Below are 14,185 nucleotides of genomic sequence, written 5' to 3'. Positions count from 1 at the left end.
GCTTGGATGCTCACATGATTACGGCACCAACAGCAGATGCGCGGCTGGAGTGTGGACAACAGAGCGCAGCGGTCACAAGAGTTTTTTCCTAGGACAACGAGAGAGGGGACACGCGCGAAGAAGAGGGTGCTTCTGACTCCCCTCGTCTCCGCCATCTCTTTTGTGAGCCACAGTGTAGAAGGTGGTGGCTGCTGCCACACTTATGTTGTCAGTGCAATCGCATAATGTTGCCCCTTGTTTACAGCATCGAGTTAACGCTCGCTGGGCAAGTTTTTCTACAATGATTTCTCATTTTGGCTTCCATTCTGCATTGTGCTTTTGAAAGTCTTCGCCCAAAAACTTCATGTAATGGCAACCTTCATATAAAAAAAATAGTTCACTTTTCTTAATTTCGTTGTATCTAGGTTTAACAGTATACTTCTATTTTTATCCTCCGTTTGCCATAACCAATGAGAGATTGGGTGGAATAATCAAATCTCCAGTCAAGAAGCACATGTAAATTGTATACAGTACGATACAAATTTGATTTTATTGTATTGTGTACAGTACAATGAATACAAACTGTAATTTTGAAACAAAAATAAATGTGGGCAGTGTGCAGAGCTTTGAGACTTTGACAAAAGATGTACAGCTCAGAATGCCACGTTTTTGAACATGCTGTCTAATTAGCACCCTACCCGACATACATAGTGGTGGTTCGACAGCGCAACAGCACACACAGACCAAGTAGGAGACGAGACACACAAACCAGCGCTGTCTCGTCTCCTACTTGGTCTGTGTGTGCTGTTGCGCTGTCGAACCACCACTATGCATCACCAACTAGCCCAATCTGCAGTTCTCCGATATACATGTAGGAGTGGTTTTAAGACCAGGGCAATAGTGAGCTCATGTTTTGTGGTATAACCACACAATTTTTCATAGAAGAAAACATACACTCACCAGTACCCACACTGCTGTTTGCTGCTAAAGATGCAAGGAAAGCTTGTTTAGCTAAGTGCCCAAAACTGGTGAACCTGCAATGTGGGTACGCATAAGGGAGTAAACCGGAAACTCTGTGTTGGTTGCCAACTTGTGATGGAGTTGTTACGCCGAGATGAACAGTGGCACCAAATAGAGGAGCATGTACTTGCATGGGGCCCTCGGAGGTGGCTACGAAAGTCAGTGAGGTATAGTCCCAGCCGCCAGATAATAATTAGACAGTTTTAGTATGTGTGGCTTCCATTTGAGTTTCCACATAAAGCTGTTGTGGCACAGTGACGCACGTCTTGTCAGCAGTAATTCTAGTGGATCAATGTTTCCATTTCAAGCAATAAATGGAAAACACTGTGGTGTCAAATAATGCAAGAAGCTGAAAGCATATCATCGGTGATGTGAAGTGAGCGGTGCTTTTCTTTGAAGGGTGCACTGGAGAGAGTGTAAAATGGGATGAAATGTGGTGAATATTTCTGAAAGAAAAAAGACAGTTGTCACGACGCAGCTGGCGTACGTCGTGGTAAGGCGTGAGGAGGGCCGCCGAAGGGGAGCAGGGGAACGCGCCGACAAAAGGGAGAGGCTCTCAGGGCGGCGTCGCGCGCGAGTGTCGGGAGCCTTGGCCTAAGCGAGGGGGAATGGTCCGATCAGACGCATGTGTCGTAAATGGTTTCTCTCCGCTCGTTGTGGCATGTTTCTAGTTAGCCACGGCCGCTTGCTCGATGGGCCAGTGCCGGAGGCGAGCGGGCACCCTAGGCCAGAGCGGCTAACAGGACGCATGTGTCGTAAATGGTTTCTCCCCCTTCGTTGTGGCATTTTTCTAGTTAGCCACAGCAGCTTGCAGCGAGCCGTGTGTTCGATATTTTGTGCTTTTCTTTTGTGTTGCAAGGCGTGTGTTTTATATTGTGTGCTTTTCTTTTGTGTTGTGATATGTTGCGTCCGAAATGTGGTGGGAAAGTCACCTATTGGCTGAGGGTGTAGTTTTGGCGGGAGGACAAGGAGATGGGTGCGCGCTACGGAGAGCGCGGAAGGTTGGTTGGTGGCAGCCGGACAGATCGGTCGTGTGCGGCCGGTGGTGGTCCCGGGGTCGCGGAGTTGGAGAACCGAGTTCCTTGAGCGGCGGCCGGGCGGGTTGGTCGTGTTGTGGCCGACGGTGGTCCGGAGTCGCGAGAGTGTTGGAGTTTTGTCTTTTTTTTTTAGTATAAAGCGGAGAGGCCGATATATGTCGGCATATGTAAATAAGTTTTGTTAAATATTGTAATAAATAATTTTTGAGGAAAGCCTTTCCAAGTGCCAACGTCAGAAGACCCGCACGCCTGTCTCAAACTCACCAGTCGCGAAGTACGTCTCCCCCCCCCCCCCGGGTCACTCACGAGACCCGCCCTCTGCCACTCCACGTCAACATCTGGATGCAACAACAACATCGCACACAAGAGCGAGAGGGAAAATCAATATCGTGACTGGCGCAGTCGACAGGATTAAGGGACCGCTGCTTTGCGACGGGAACGAGGAAGACAGAGGCAACGCAAGTTGAGAAGACGTCGAGCTAGTCAGCTCACCAGCAACGTTTGCCCTTGGGTGGCGAAGAAGAGTGGAAAAACGAACAGCAAGAAAGAAGAACGCCAGCACAAGAACAAGAGACTGCAGACGGATCTTCACTGATCATCGCAGCTTCGACACCGATGTAGGTGTGGAGAACAATCGTGGAACCGAACAGAACAAGGGAGGACGGACTTAATTGCAACGGGACTTGAGAGTGTGGCGGCGATTAGTACCAGGACTGGTGGCATGTTAGAACGAAGTTCATTCTGAGAGAACTCTGGAACTTGGCCTGATTGACGATCTTTTGAAGACAAGACGACGAAAGAAAACGGTGAGCGAACAGCGCTGCTCTCAGCTTTTGTTGATCTATGCTCACGAGGGGAAAGAGTAAGCTACTGCCGCTAGAGATGGATGATAGCACGACTGGGGGAGTGAGTGAGGCAAGCACGCAAAGGGGCGAACCTGGACCCAATATGCAATTCGAAATGGAAATTGAGAAGATGAGGCTAGAGAGGGCCAAAATTGAATTCGAGACAGAGAAATTACGCAGACAAGGCACAGCTGATCTTTCAGAAGGGAAAGAAGCAGTAAAATACTCCACAATGCTGAGCAGTGTACTGCCCCGAATGCCGAAAGAGGAGTCACTTATTCCGGGGTGGTTTGATTCCGTGGAGATGCTGTTCCACTCCTTCAGTGTACCGGAAAGCGTGCAATCCATCACCCTGATTCCTTACCTCACTGACCGCATGCGATCAATGGCGATGCAAAATGGTACAAAAGAAATTCTTCAATACAAACAGCTAAAGCAAGTAATTTTGAGGGAACTGAGACTAAGCCCGACAGAGTATAAAAGAATGTTTGACACGGCTAAGAAAGGACCGCAGGAATCGTGGCGCCAGTTCGGCTACCGGCTTCGCAGTTACTACAGTCAAAACTCGATTTAACGAAACCCGATTTAACGAAAATCTCGATTTAACGAAGGTATCCTAATTCACCCTCAGGCGCCCATAGGGTTCAATGCTTTGACTAACCCGAAATAACGAAACCGATTCCGTGATCTGTCCCGATTTACCGAACCTTTTTTCGAGAAATAAAGGTGAAAAAGTGTTAATTTTTGGTCTATTTTGTAGACAGCACCCCAAAATTTATTGATTGCGAGTCAGCGGTAACAGCGCGGAGCATCTTCATCCCGTCGCTTTTTTCAAACTGCGCGGCGCTAAACGAGTTTTAATTTTGAGCCGAGCTCACGAGATGGCGCCAGCAGTAAAAAAAGTTTCGTGCCACATTTCATAGATGGCGCTGTTACAGTTCGCGTGTTTTTTTGTGTGTTTGTGTGTTGTGCTCTGTGTTCGCCCTTGTGTGGATTTCCCCGTGCCTTTGAACGCACGTCTTTGTCAAGCTCAGCTTGTTAGGCCTCCATCAGTCTAGCCTTGCTATCGTGAACGCGGACGTGGTGTGTGCGAGCAAGCGCGCCGCTAACCCTCCTGACTAGCAGATGGAGCCCTGCAAGAAACGAAAAAGGCTTACCCTGGACGAGAAAACGGACATAATTCGTGCTGTGACAAGTGGACAGAAGAAATGTGACGTGGCTGCATCACATGGCATTCCAGCGAGTACTCTCTCCACAATATTGAAAGGGAAAGATGACATCCTCCGCGCCACTTCGTCGGGGAATCTCTGCACGAGGATGAAGATGCCTGGGAACACCTTCGCTCAGTGGATGAGTGCCCACAGGCATAAGTTTCTCAGACTACGTGAACGCCGACGCAAACGCAGTCACAACGGAAGTTTTGACTGATGCCGATATGTTGCGGCTTGTAGGAAGCGTGGAGGGAGTGACGGCTGAAGACGCTGCCGACGACCCTGCAGGTGCCGAAGCTCCCGTGCCGACACCAGGTCAGGTGATGGATGCTCTCGATCTGCTGCGACATTTTGCCGGCGCACACGAGGGAACGGAAGACGCGCTGGACGCACTTCAGACCTACGAGAAATCGGTGCGGCCGTTGCTCACAAAGCGCACGCAGGCAAAGATCACCGATTTCTTTGGCGGAAAATAAATTTGTAGTCCCCTCGGGCCTTTCTTGTCGAGTAAGAATTTTTGTTGTTTCTTTTCATACGCGCTAGCGGCGCCGGTCGTGGTGTTGGCGCTGCCCACTCGAAAGTAGCGCGGGGGGTCATGACGATGACCATACGGACCCCCAAAGATTGCGCTAGTTGTATGATTACCAACTTTGGCGCCAATTTGTCATTAGCTGTGTGGCTTGCCGTCCCGTCGGCGGTATTTAGGGAAGATTGTTGTGCCGCTAGCCGAACCGTCCTTTGGGCCGGTGCTACCGGCGTGAATTCGTCACGCGCGAGTGCGACGAAAAGTGAAAATGGTACGTGCTAACCGATACGACCGCGATAAGCTGGTACGGTTTATGCGGATGCAAAATGCATTATGTTCAATGGGTGCTCAGTCGGGGACTTGACTTTACTACTTTTAAAACTAAAGTACTGTTTAAGCGGGTACGTTTTAACGAGGTTTTACTGTAATCGAATGTACTGAATTACGTGCCCAAGAAATGCCTCATTCAATTTAACGAAGTTCTCGATTTAACGAAATAATTCACGGCTCCCCTCAACTTCGTTAAATCGAGTTTTAACTGTACTCATATTACACCAGCAGTAGGAAAGTGACCGAAACGGAGGAGCTGATGGAGCTGGTAGTGGTGGATAAACTGAAAGAGGCACTGCCCAATGACGCGCTGCGACAGATAGCACTTCAGGAGAACAAAAGCTGGCTGAAAATCGACGAACTTACAGAAGTAGTCGAGGTTGTGGAGAGCAGCCAGGGGAAACCATCGGGAGCTAGCGTTCCGCGCATGGGTATGGCCAGTGGTGAAGGACGTAGAAGAGAGATGGGTGGGGCATCGCCACTCCACGGGCAAGGACAGATAGAGGTGAAGAATGCGCCATTTAAAGCACAGACGATGATGCGCCAGTGTTACCGTTGTGGCCGACCAGGTCACATGGCTAGGGAGTGTCTAGAAACTGAAGAAAAAATAGTAAACTTAGGTTTAAGTGTTCGTAACGATGCCACAGAGGGGCATTCTGCCGGCAGGCAATGGGAGCACGAAAGAGGAAAGAAGGCTGCGTCACCCTTTTGTTACTGCTGTGGCCGTTCAGGGCATATGGCCCGAGAATGCCTAGAGACAGAGACTAGGAAGATTACCGCCAGGGTGATAGAAGTAACCCCTCAAAGCGCTGAAATTCGGTGCCAGGATCAGGAGCCAAAAGGGAGCACTCAATTGGCAGTGACACACGTAGCCGATGTTCCTCTGTGTTCGGGCGAATCAGTCATCTTGGCGCGATTGGATTCGGGCGCGGACATCACAGTGGTCAGGAAGTCACTGCTGCCACAGGAATTGGTAGACCCACGAGGCAAAGTAACATTGAAGGGAGCCTTCGGGCGTCAGATTGAAGTGGGGCTGGCGTATGTACCACTAAGAGTGGATCGGAGGGGTGCACATGTTGCCATCTTGTGCGCAGTTACAGAGGAGTTGGCGATCGAAATTGACTGCTTGTTAACAGTTAGTGACTACTATGAACTGGTCAAGCAAAAGGAAAACGAAAAGAGAGAGGACCATTGCAATCTGGGGAACCCACGTGCTACAGTGGCGGCAATTGTTGCACAACCAAATGAAAACGAACAGCTGGGGGAAGCAACGTCTTTGAGCTTTAGAGCACTACAGCTGGAGGATGAAAGCTTGAAAACCTCATGGCAACAGGCGAAGGCGGGCACCCATGGTATGCAGGTAACCGATGGCCTGCTATATCATTCATATAAGATAAACGGGAGGATGGTGAGACAGCTCATTCTGCCGAAATGCAAGCGGCAAGCGGTGCTGCAAGTAGCACATGACAGAGAAGTTGGTGGGCACCTCGCGGCAAAGAAAACCAGGCAGCGTATAAAGAATTCATTCTTTTGGCCGAACATGAACACCAAGATTCTGAGGTATTGCCAGGCTTGTCCACAGTGTCAAAAGAATTCCATCCAAAGGAAGTCTGACAGGGTACCAATAACGCCCCTGACTAGACCACCAAGACCATTTCAGGTTGTGGTGATGGACTGTGTAGGACCGATAGATCCCCCGTCTTCAAAGGGCCATAAGTGTGCTCTTTGTTTGATGGACGTGTGTTCTCGTTGGCCAGAGGTGGTCTGTTTGAAATCTTTGATGGCCCGAGTAGTGTGCGACGCCCTGGTGGAAATATTCTCTAGAGTTGGAGTGCCGGAAATGGTTTGCTCAGATCAGGGAACAAACTTTACCGCAAAGGTGACCCAGGAGCTGCTGGCCCGTCTCGGGACGTCGCGTAGATTTTCAACCCCGGGCCATCCGCAGAGCAACGGCCTAGTTGAAAGATGGAATGGGACATTCAAAAGAATGCTGCGGCATGTGATTGGAGAACACGGGCGGGGCTCGGACCGATTAGTTCCGTGCCTTTTGTGGGCATATCGCGAAGTGCCTAATGAAACAACCGGAGTGTCACCATTTGAACTCCTTTATGGGCGCACTCCTACAGGGCCATTAGCCATATTGGAGAAATCTTGGACTGGAAACTGGACCCTTCCTTATCACGCTTAATGAGTCGGCAGAAAAATATCTCCTGGAGCTACGTCAGCGGCTGGCTGCCATGTCAGATGTGGTGGGTCAAAATGCTGCCGATAACCAAAGAGTGTACGCGACACGGTACAATCTGAGAGCAAGGCCGAAGAGTTTTAATTGTGACGATCTCGTCCTAGTCAGAAATGAGGACATGTCTAAAGGGCAATACGCCTGGAGGGGGCCGGTAAAAGTAGTGGAGAGGAAGGGAAAGGATAGCTACGTTGTGCAGATGGAGGATGGGTCCCGAAAGTGGATACACGCAAATAATTTGAAACCGTTTACGGTGGGAGTAAGGACTGTCGGAGTTGTATTTGAGGACGAAGAGTTTGGAAAGGTAGAAGAAGTACCGGTAGTATCAGTTCGCATGAGCGAAGCAGAGGTAAAGGACCCTCGTATCCAGGAAGTTGTCCGTCGGCACAATGAGGTGTTTTCGGGAAAGCCGGGGAAAAGTAGGGCAGGTAAGCACACGATCCGCATAATGCCCAACGCACGCCCTGCTCCTCGTCACCAGTACAGGGTCCCGCTAAAGATGAGAGTCGAGGTTGAGAGACAAGTACAGGAGCTAGCGGCGGACGGAATGATCTATCCCACTGAATCCCCGTATGCCCACCCTGTGGTGTGTGTGGCGAAAAGCGACGGGAGTGTGAGGCTCTGCGTTGATTACAGATTCCTCAACTCCATAACGGAGGTAGATGCCTTCCCGATGAAAAAGGTAGACGACATCCTGGCGACTGTGGCAAAATCATGCTGCATAACAATTCTGGATTTGACACGCGGGTATTGGCAGATTCCTCTAGAGGAGCAGAGTCAAAGACTAACCGCATTCGCGACCGACAGTGGACAGTACGCCTGGACGGTGATGCCGTATGGACTAAGAAATTCCGCAGCCACATTCCAGAGAATCATGAATGAAATCCTTTTTGAGCACAGAGCGTATGCAAGCACCTACATAGACGACATAGCAGTTTTCTCTGAGAACATAAGCGAACATGTCCAACACCTGGATGCGGTGTTGGAGACACTCAAGTCTGTGGGGCTCAAGGTAAATGCTGAAAAATGTAAATTTGCGCAGGGAAGCGTAAAATATCTGGGGCACATAGTCGGCTCCGGAATGCACTGTCCCGATCCTGAGAGGGTCCGGGCAATAGAGGCAATGCAACCACCACGAACAAAGGCGGAACTCAGAAGCGTACTAGGGGTAATGGACTATTACCGAAACTATGTAAAAGATTACTCACGTGTCGTACTGCCCCTCACAAACTTAACGAAAGGCCGCCGGAACGGCCCAATAAGCTGGCAGAGTGAACAGGAGCAAGCATTCCAAGGGGTCAAGAGTGCACTAGCAACTCTGGCTGTTTTATGCCCGCCAGATCTGTCCAAGCCTTTCATTCTATCAACCGACGCGTCCCAGGAGGCAATCGGAGCATGCCTAGCGCAGAATAAAGACGGAAGAGAATACCCAATTGCCTTCTTGAGCAAAAAGTTGAGCGAATCTCAAGTGAAGTGGTCGACTATTGAAAAAGAAGCGTTCGCGGTGGTATGGGCATTGGATTAGGTGAGCACATGGGTACTTGGAGCGGAGGTGCATGTCAGGACGGATCATAACCCTCTGCAGTATGTGGCCACGGCCGCATCGAGCAGTGCACGGCTTACGAGGTGGGCGTTGTCGCTGCAAAAGTACAACATCACGGTCCAGCATATAAAAGGGGGCCACAACGTGCTTGCCGACGCGCTCTCTCGCATTCAAACCTAACATGAGAAAATAAAAAGGGGGGGCAACCCCTGAGCACGGAGCATGAGAGTAGCGATGTTCGAGGCTCGCCTCGGTGGACTGTTGTTGATTTTTTGTTTATTTTCATGCATGCTTCATGTATACTCTGCCTTCACTTTAAATATGCGATCCTGTGGCGTACAGTGTGGTGTGTAGCAGTGTACCTTGCTTTCATGTACTTGCATGCCTGTATTCTTTTTCGGGGTGAATCTCGAGGGGAAGATTTAGTGCATTCTCGCACTGGAGAGAGGTGTGGCCTCCTGAGCCAGCCTAGGGGGAAAGATTGTCTTTTTTTTTCGAACTGGCAAAAAAAAATGGGGGGGAAAGAATGGAGAAGAGGGGAGGTGTCACGACGCAGCTGGCTTACGTCGTGGTAAAGCGTTAGGAGGGCCGCCGAAGGGGACCAGGGGAACGCGCCGACAAAAGGGAGAGGCTCTCAGGGCGGCGTAGCGCGCGAGTGTCGGGAGCCTCGGCCTAAGCGAGGGGGAATGGTTTGATCAGACGCATGTGTCGTAAAGGGTTTCTCTCCGCTCGTTGTGGCATGTTTCTAGTTAGCCACGGCCGCTTGCTCGATGGGCCAGCGCCGGAGGCGAGCGAGCACCCTAGGCCAGAGCGGCTAACAGGACGCATGTGTCGTAAATGGTTTTTCTTCCGCTCGTTGTGGCATGTTTCTAGTTGGCCACAGCGGCTTGCTCGATGGGCCAGCGCCGGAGGCGAGCGGGCATCCGGGCACCCTAGGCCAGAGCGGCTAACAGGACGCATGTGTCATAAATGGTTTCTCCCCCTTCGTTGTGGCATTTTTCTAGTTAGCCACAGCAGCTTGCAGCGAGCCGTGTGTTCGATATTTTGTGCTTTTCTTTTGTGTTGCAAGGCGTGTGTTTTATATTGTGTGCTTTTCTTTTGTGTTGTGATATGTTGCATTTGAAATGTGGTGGGAAAGTCACCTATTGGCTGAGGGTGTAGTTTTGGCGGGAGGACAAGGAGATGGGTGCGCGCTAAGGAGAGCGCGGAAGGTTAGTTGGTGGCAGCCGGACAGATCGGTCGTGTGCGGCCGGTGGTGGTCCCGGGGTCGCGGAGTTGGAGAAGCGAGTTCCTTGAGTGGCGGCCGGGCGGGTTGGCCGTGTTGTGGCCGAGGGTGGTCCGGAGTCGCGAGAGTGTTGGAGTTTTGTCTTTTTTTTTTAGTATAAAGCGGAGAGGCCGATATATGTCGGCATATGTAAATAAGTTTTGTTAAATATTGTAATAAATAATTTTTGAGGAAAGCCTTTCCAAGTGCCAACGTCAGAAGACCTGCACGCCTGTCTCAAACTCACCAGTCGCGAAGTACATCCCCCCCCCCCTGGTCACTCACGAGTCCCGCCCTCTACCACTCCACGTCAACATCTGGATGCAACAACAACATCGCACACAAGAGAGAGAGGGAAAAACAAATATCGTGACTACAGTGTACTACTTAACAACCTGTAATATTTTATCAAAAAGTAGTCATGTGATGGGATGCACAGACAGTGGCAACGTTTCACTGCATGATGTCACTTCAGCTTGCTTTTTGTGATTAGATGGTTGAAATGGTTTTGTGCAAGGCAACAAATATCTGTTGATCCTTTCTGCAGATGCTGCCAGCGTGCCTCTACACGGGGGCCATGGGCGCCATCTTGCTGGCGAAAATGTGCCACCTGCAGGCAAAGGAAATGGAGGCACTCTTTGTTTCTACGCCGGTCAAGCAGCTCCAGGTGGGTTGCATATCCTTGGTGTGCGATGGCTGTCATATCCCAAGCAACCACTGATGTCCATCGAACGTCCGAGCTGGGCCTGAAAGTCCTTCACCAAGAACGGATGTCCATCGGATGTACAGAAGCAATCTAGCGCAGATGAACACCGCTATCATTATTCGTTTTTGAGAGAGTATCTGGGCAAGGCATGTAATATGGAGAACAGATGAGTGCTAGTCTCTTGGGGCATGGACTGTGGGTTCTATGGAACGCTTGATTTCTTTGAGCACTATTTGGGTCCCCCGAGCAACTAAATCTATGCAAGCCTCAAACCCTACCTTTCCTTTTACCCAGATTATTTTGGGACTAACCATTCTGTACTTGCTTATAACAGACAGTTTTGCATTGCATCCAATCATTGTTATTAAATTTAGGCTCCTTTCTTTTTTTCTTTTTTTTTGAAGGGCTGTGCATATCCATGTTAGTTGGACCAAGTCAAAAGCCAAAACACGCTAGGTTTGTCGGTGCTTTTTGAAAGCTGTTCGGGTTCCCCTAGGCTGAATAGATTGAGAACCCCTGCCTTACAGTAATGCAGTGACGTCAGGAATCTATGCCATTACCCTTCCTGAAACTTCATTGTCGCATCTTTTTGGATTAGATGTTGAAGCAATCACCAAATCAGAAAAGTGAATGCAAGGTTCAGTCAGTGAAGCAGGAGCATTTCTTTGTATGTCTCATATTAAAATGCACAAAGAAACACGCTTGCCAGAATGGCACCTGTTTTCTTGCTTTCTGGGTAAAGGGAGTCGTGAAGGTGTAAGGGCACCAAATTTTTTGTGGCACATTCTTTTCTCTGGAATGATGCGCAAGGCATTGCTAAAAATGGATAGCCATGCCGTGTAGTTTACCTGTTTGTGGTAAATAATTAAGTGAGAATTTCTCGCGTGTTGTTTCTACAGGCGAACAGTGGCTGTGACCTACAGGATGAGTAGTCACAAGGGGCACTCAAAAACAGTACGCTTATTTTACGCGATTGCGTGAAGGCTCCCGTTCTGCAGAAAGTCTAGCATCGTCGGCATTGTGAGTGAAGAATCCCAGGAGAAGCAACCTATGCGGGCCACCTAGGTCGTGTGACCTTTTGGCATCACTACAGCCTGTCCACCGGATTGTGAGCAAACTGACCACCGTGACAGGTGGCAGTTAAATTAATGATTGGTCGAGAGAGGTTGCCCGGGGAAGCAACCTGAATCGCACAAGCCCCACCGGTGGCAGCACTTGCCATTGCAGGGTGGCAGCGCATCGCTTAGCTGCTGCACCACTGCACCAGGGGTGGTGTGAGGACTCCCAGGGATGTACGAATGTAAAGCAGAGAATGACAGATTCTGCACATATGGGCATTAACCCATTAATGCTGTCATTTAAGTGTCCACTCTAATTTTTTTATTCGTTTTAATTCACTTTGACTCTGCCCAAGAGCTCCAATCACAAAAAATGAACCAGCAATTTTGTTGCAGCTTTCATGCGCCTCCTGTGACCTTAACTCATCTTCTACGTCATGACCACCGTTTGGCTGTTGAAACTGACACCACAGTTGCATGAGGAAAAAAAATTCAATAAATTATCTACTATACTTAGACAAATTGCATGTGATGCGGCTGTCCATTTTTACTAATGTCTTGCACATCGTTTCAAGGAAAAGAACACTCAACCAAAAATTTGCTCTCTCCACTCCGATAAATATTGGTATGTTGTATTTCCCCACCCATGTGCGATGATTCAGCTTACCGTATTTACAGGATTGTAAGTCAACCTATTCTTCAAACTTTGGAAATCCGAAGTTGGGGGGGGGGGGGGGGTCGACTTAAAATCGAAACCATACCATCGCTACATAAATAAAGGCGAGACAAACGATATATCAGGCATACTACAGCGTGGTTGCATTTTTGCTGCATGGCTTCGTTGCATCGCTCTTGGTGCTGGCCTTGAGCAGTTGCTATGTCAACGAGCGGACCCCATCCCACGCGGTGGTCGATGGTGGCTGTCGATAAGCAGCAAATCAGCGCCAGCCCACTCCCCACACGTTGCCGCAGATTGCGTCTTCGGATAAGCGGCGGCAGCCCGATAACGCATTCTCGTTTCACTCTTAATAAGCATCGTCCAAGTTTTTTTTTGTTTACTTTCAACCTCACACTCGTCGCTCGAGGGAGCATAGTTGATGGAAGGGCTGCTGTTCCAATCGCGGCAGCACCCCCACTCGGAACCGCAGCAGCGCTGGGGAGTGTCAGTAGCCGACGCTAGAGCCGATGCCGCTTACACATAGTTTCTCTTTGGCTCTGACGCATTTGACTACTGCCAGTCGCGTTTCACAAGTTTTTAATGCAGTGCTTCTTCATTTGTCATTTGTACTCCGGGTCCGGTAAGCGACCGGCGCTCATTCACAGCTACATTCAAGATGGCTGTCATTCTTTACGCTGAAGAAACAAACAGCTACACGCTGGGCCGCAAGTTCGACGTTCGCAATGGGTGATACAGGTGTGGCAGCTTCGGCGAGGCAAAATTTTCAGCTGTTCCACGCGATGTCGTGACGTGGCTGTTTGCAAAGTGCGGGATTTCGCTGCACGACAATGTTAGAACGACGATCTGTGGGACCGCAGCAGCGATCACGACGGCAGCGCTAGTGAGGACGATGGCGCAAGTGTGGACGAGTAGTCCAGTGACTACCGTATTTACGTGCATAATTTGCGCTCTCAGATAATTTGCGCACCCTTAACTTGTCACCTGGGTTTACAAAAATTTTTTACTCGCATATTTTACGCACCGCGCTGAGCTAGACCACCATCATGCACGCGGGCTCTACCCTATGGCTCTACCCAGTAGCATTCGGCTATTCCGCGTGTTTGTTCGGAAGGCTTTTTGAATATTTTGTGCACTGGGCGTTCATGATGGTGTCAGGGGCCACTGTTACAATCGCGGCGCACCAGCGGCATCGCCACTCGGAACAGCCAGCAGCGCTTCCGGGGAGGATCGGCAACTGATAGAAGAGCCAACACCGCTGTTTGTTTGGCTGGTGCATGTGACTCAACTGCCGGCTACGCTTTTCTTGGTGGCTCTGACGGCTTGTGTTCGGTTGTTCGGTCGTTTCTTGCGATGGGATATTACAACTATCTATACGGCAAGTTTCAAAGTGCTTGTCAGCGCCTTATCACGGCGCGGAGAGGCAAAGCCAACGAGAATAACCGCATGCGCACAAGTTTGTCCATAGACGACAATCATTGTGTCGGCAAACTTGTGCGCACATAACTATTCTCACTGGCTTCTCAGCTCCGCGCCGTGATAAGGCGCCGATAAGCAGTTTGGTCGACGCTCGCGCAGTACTGTTAAAGAATTGTGTGGTGTGATAATTGATTTATTGATTTGCGGTTGCTTTCCGGGACGAAGCTGCGAAAGCAAACTTACAGAATCCGGAACTACCGAACAATTGGCTGGGCAGCAAGCGAGGACGCTGTTTTAGTGTCTTATTCAGCTTCGTGCATGCACTTTCATGC

General features: G+C 49.8%; 1 protein-coding gene across 1 annotated transcript in view; it reads left to right on the top strand.

Moving 5' to 3' along the window:
* Positions 1–14,185, top strand: part of tefu (Serine/threonine-protein kinase tefu) — a 192,362-nt gene that overhangs the window by 46,696 nt on the left and 131,481 nt on the right. Inside the window, 1 exon segment of the mRNA XM_077642331.1 lies at positions 10,542–10,661. Within this exon segment, the coding sequence (XP_077498457.1) occupies positions 10,542–10,661 (120 nt within the window).

Source organism: Amblyomma americanum, chromosome 11 (assembly GCF_052857255.1).
Source record: "Amblyomma americanum isolate KBUSLIRL-KWMA chromosome 11, ASM5285725v1, whole genome shotgun sequence".
In the NCBI taxonomy this organism is placed as follows: domain Eukaryota; kingdom Metazoa; phylum Arthropoda; class Arachnida; order Ixodida; family Ixodidae; genus Amblyomma; species Amblyomma americanum.
This window is presented reverse-complemented; position numbering and strand designations above follow the sequence as displayed.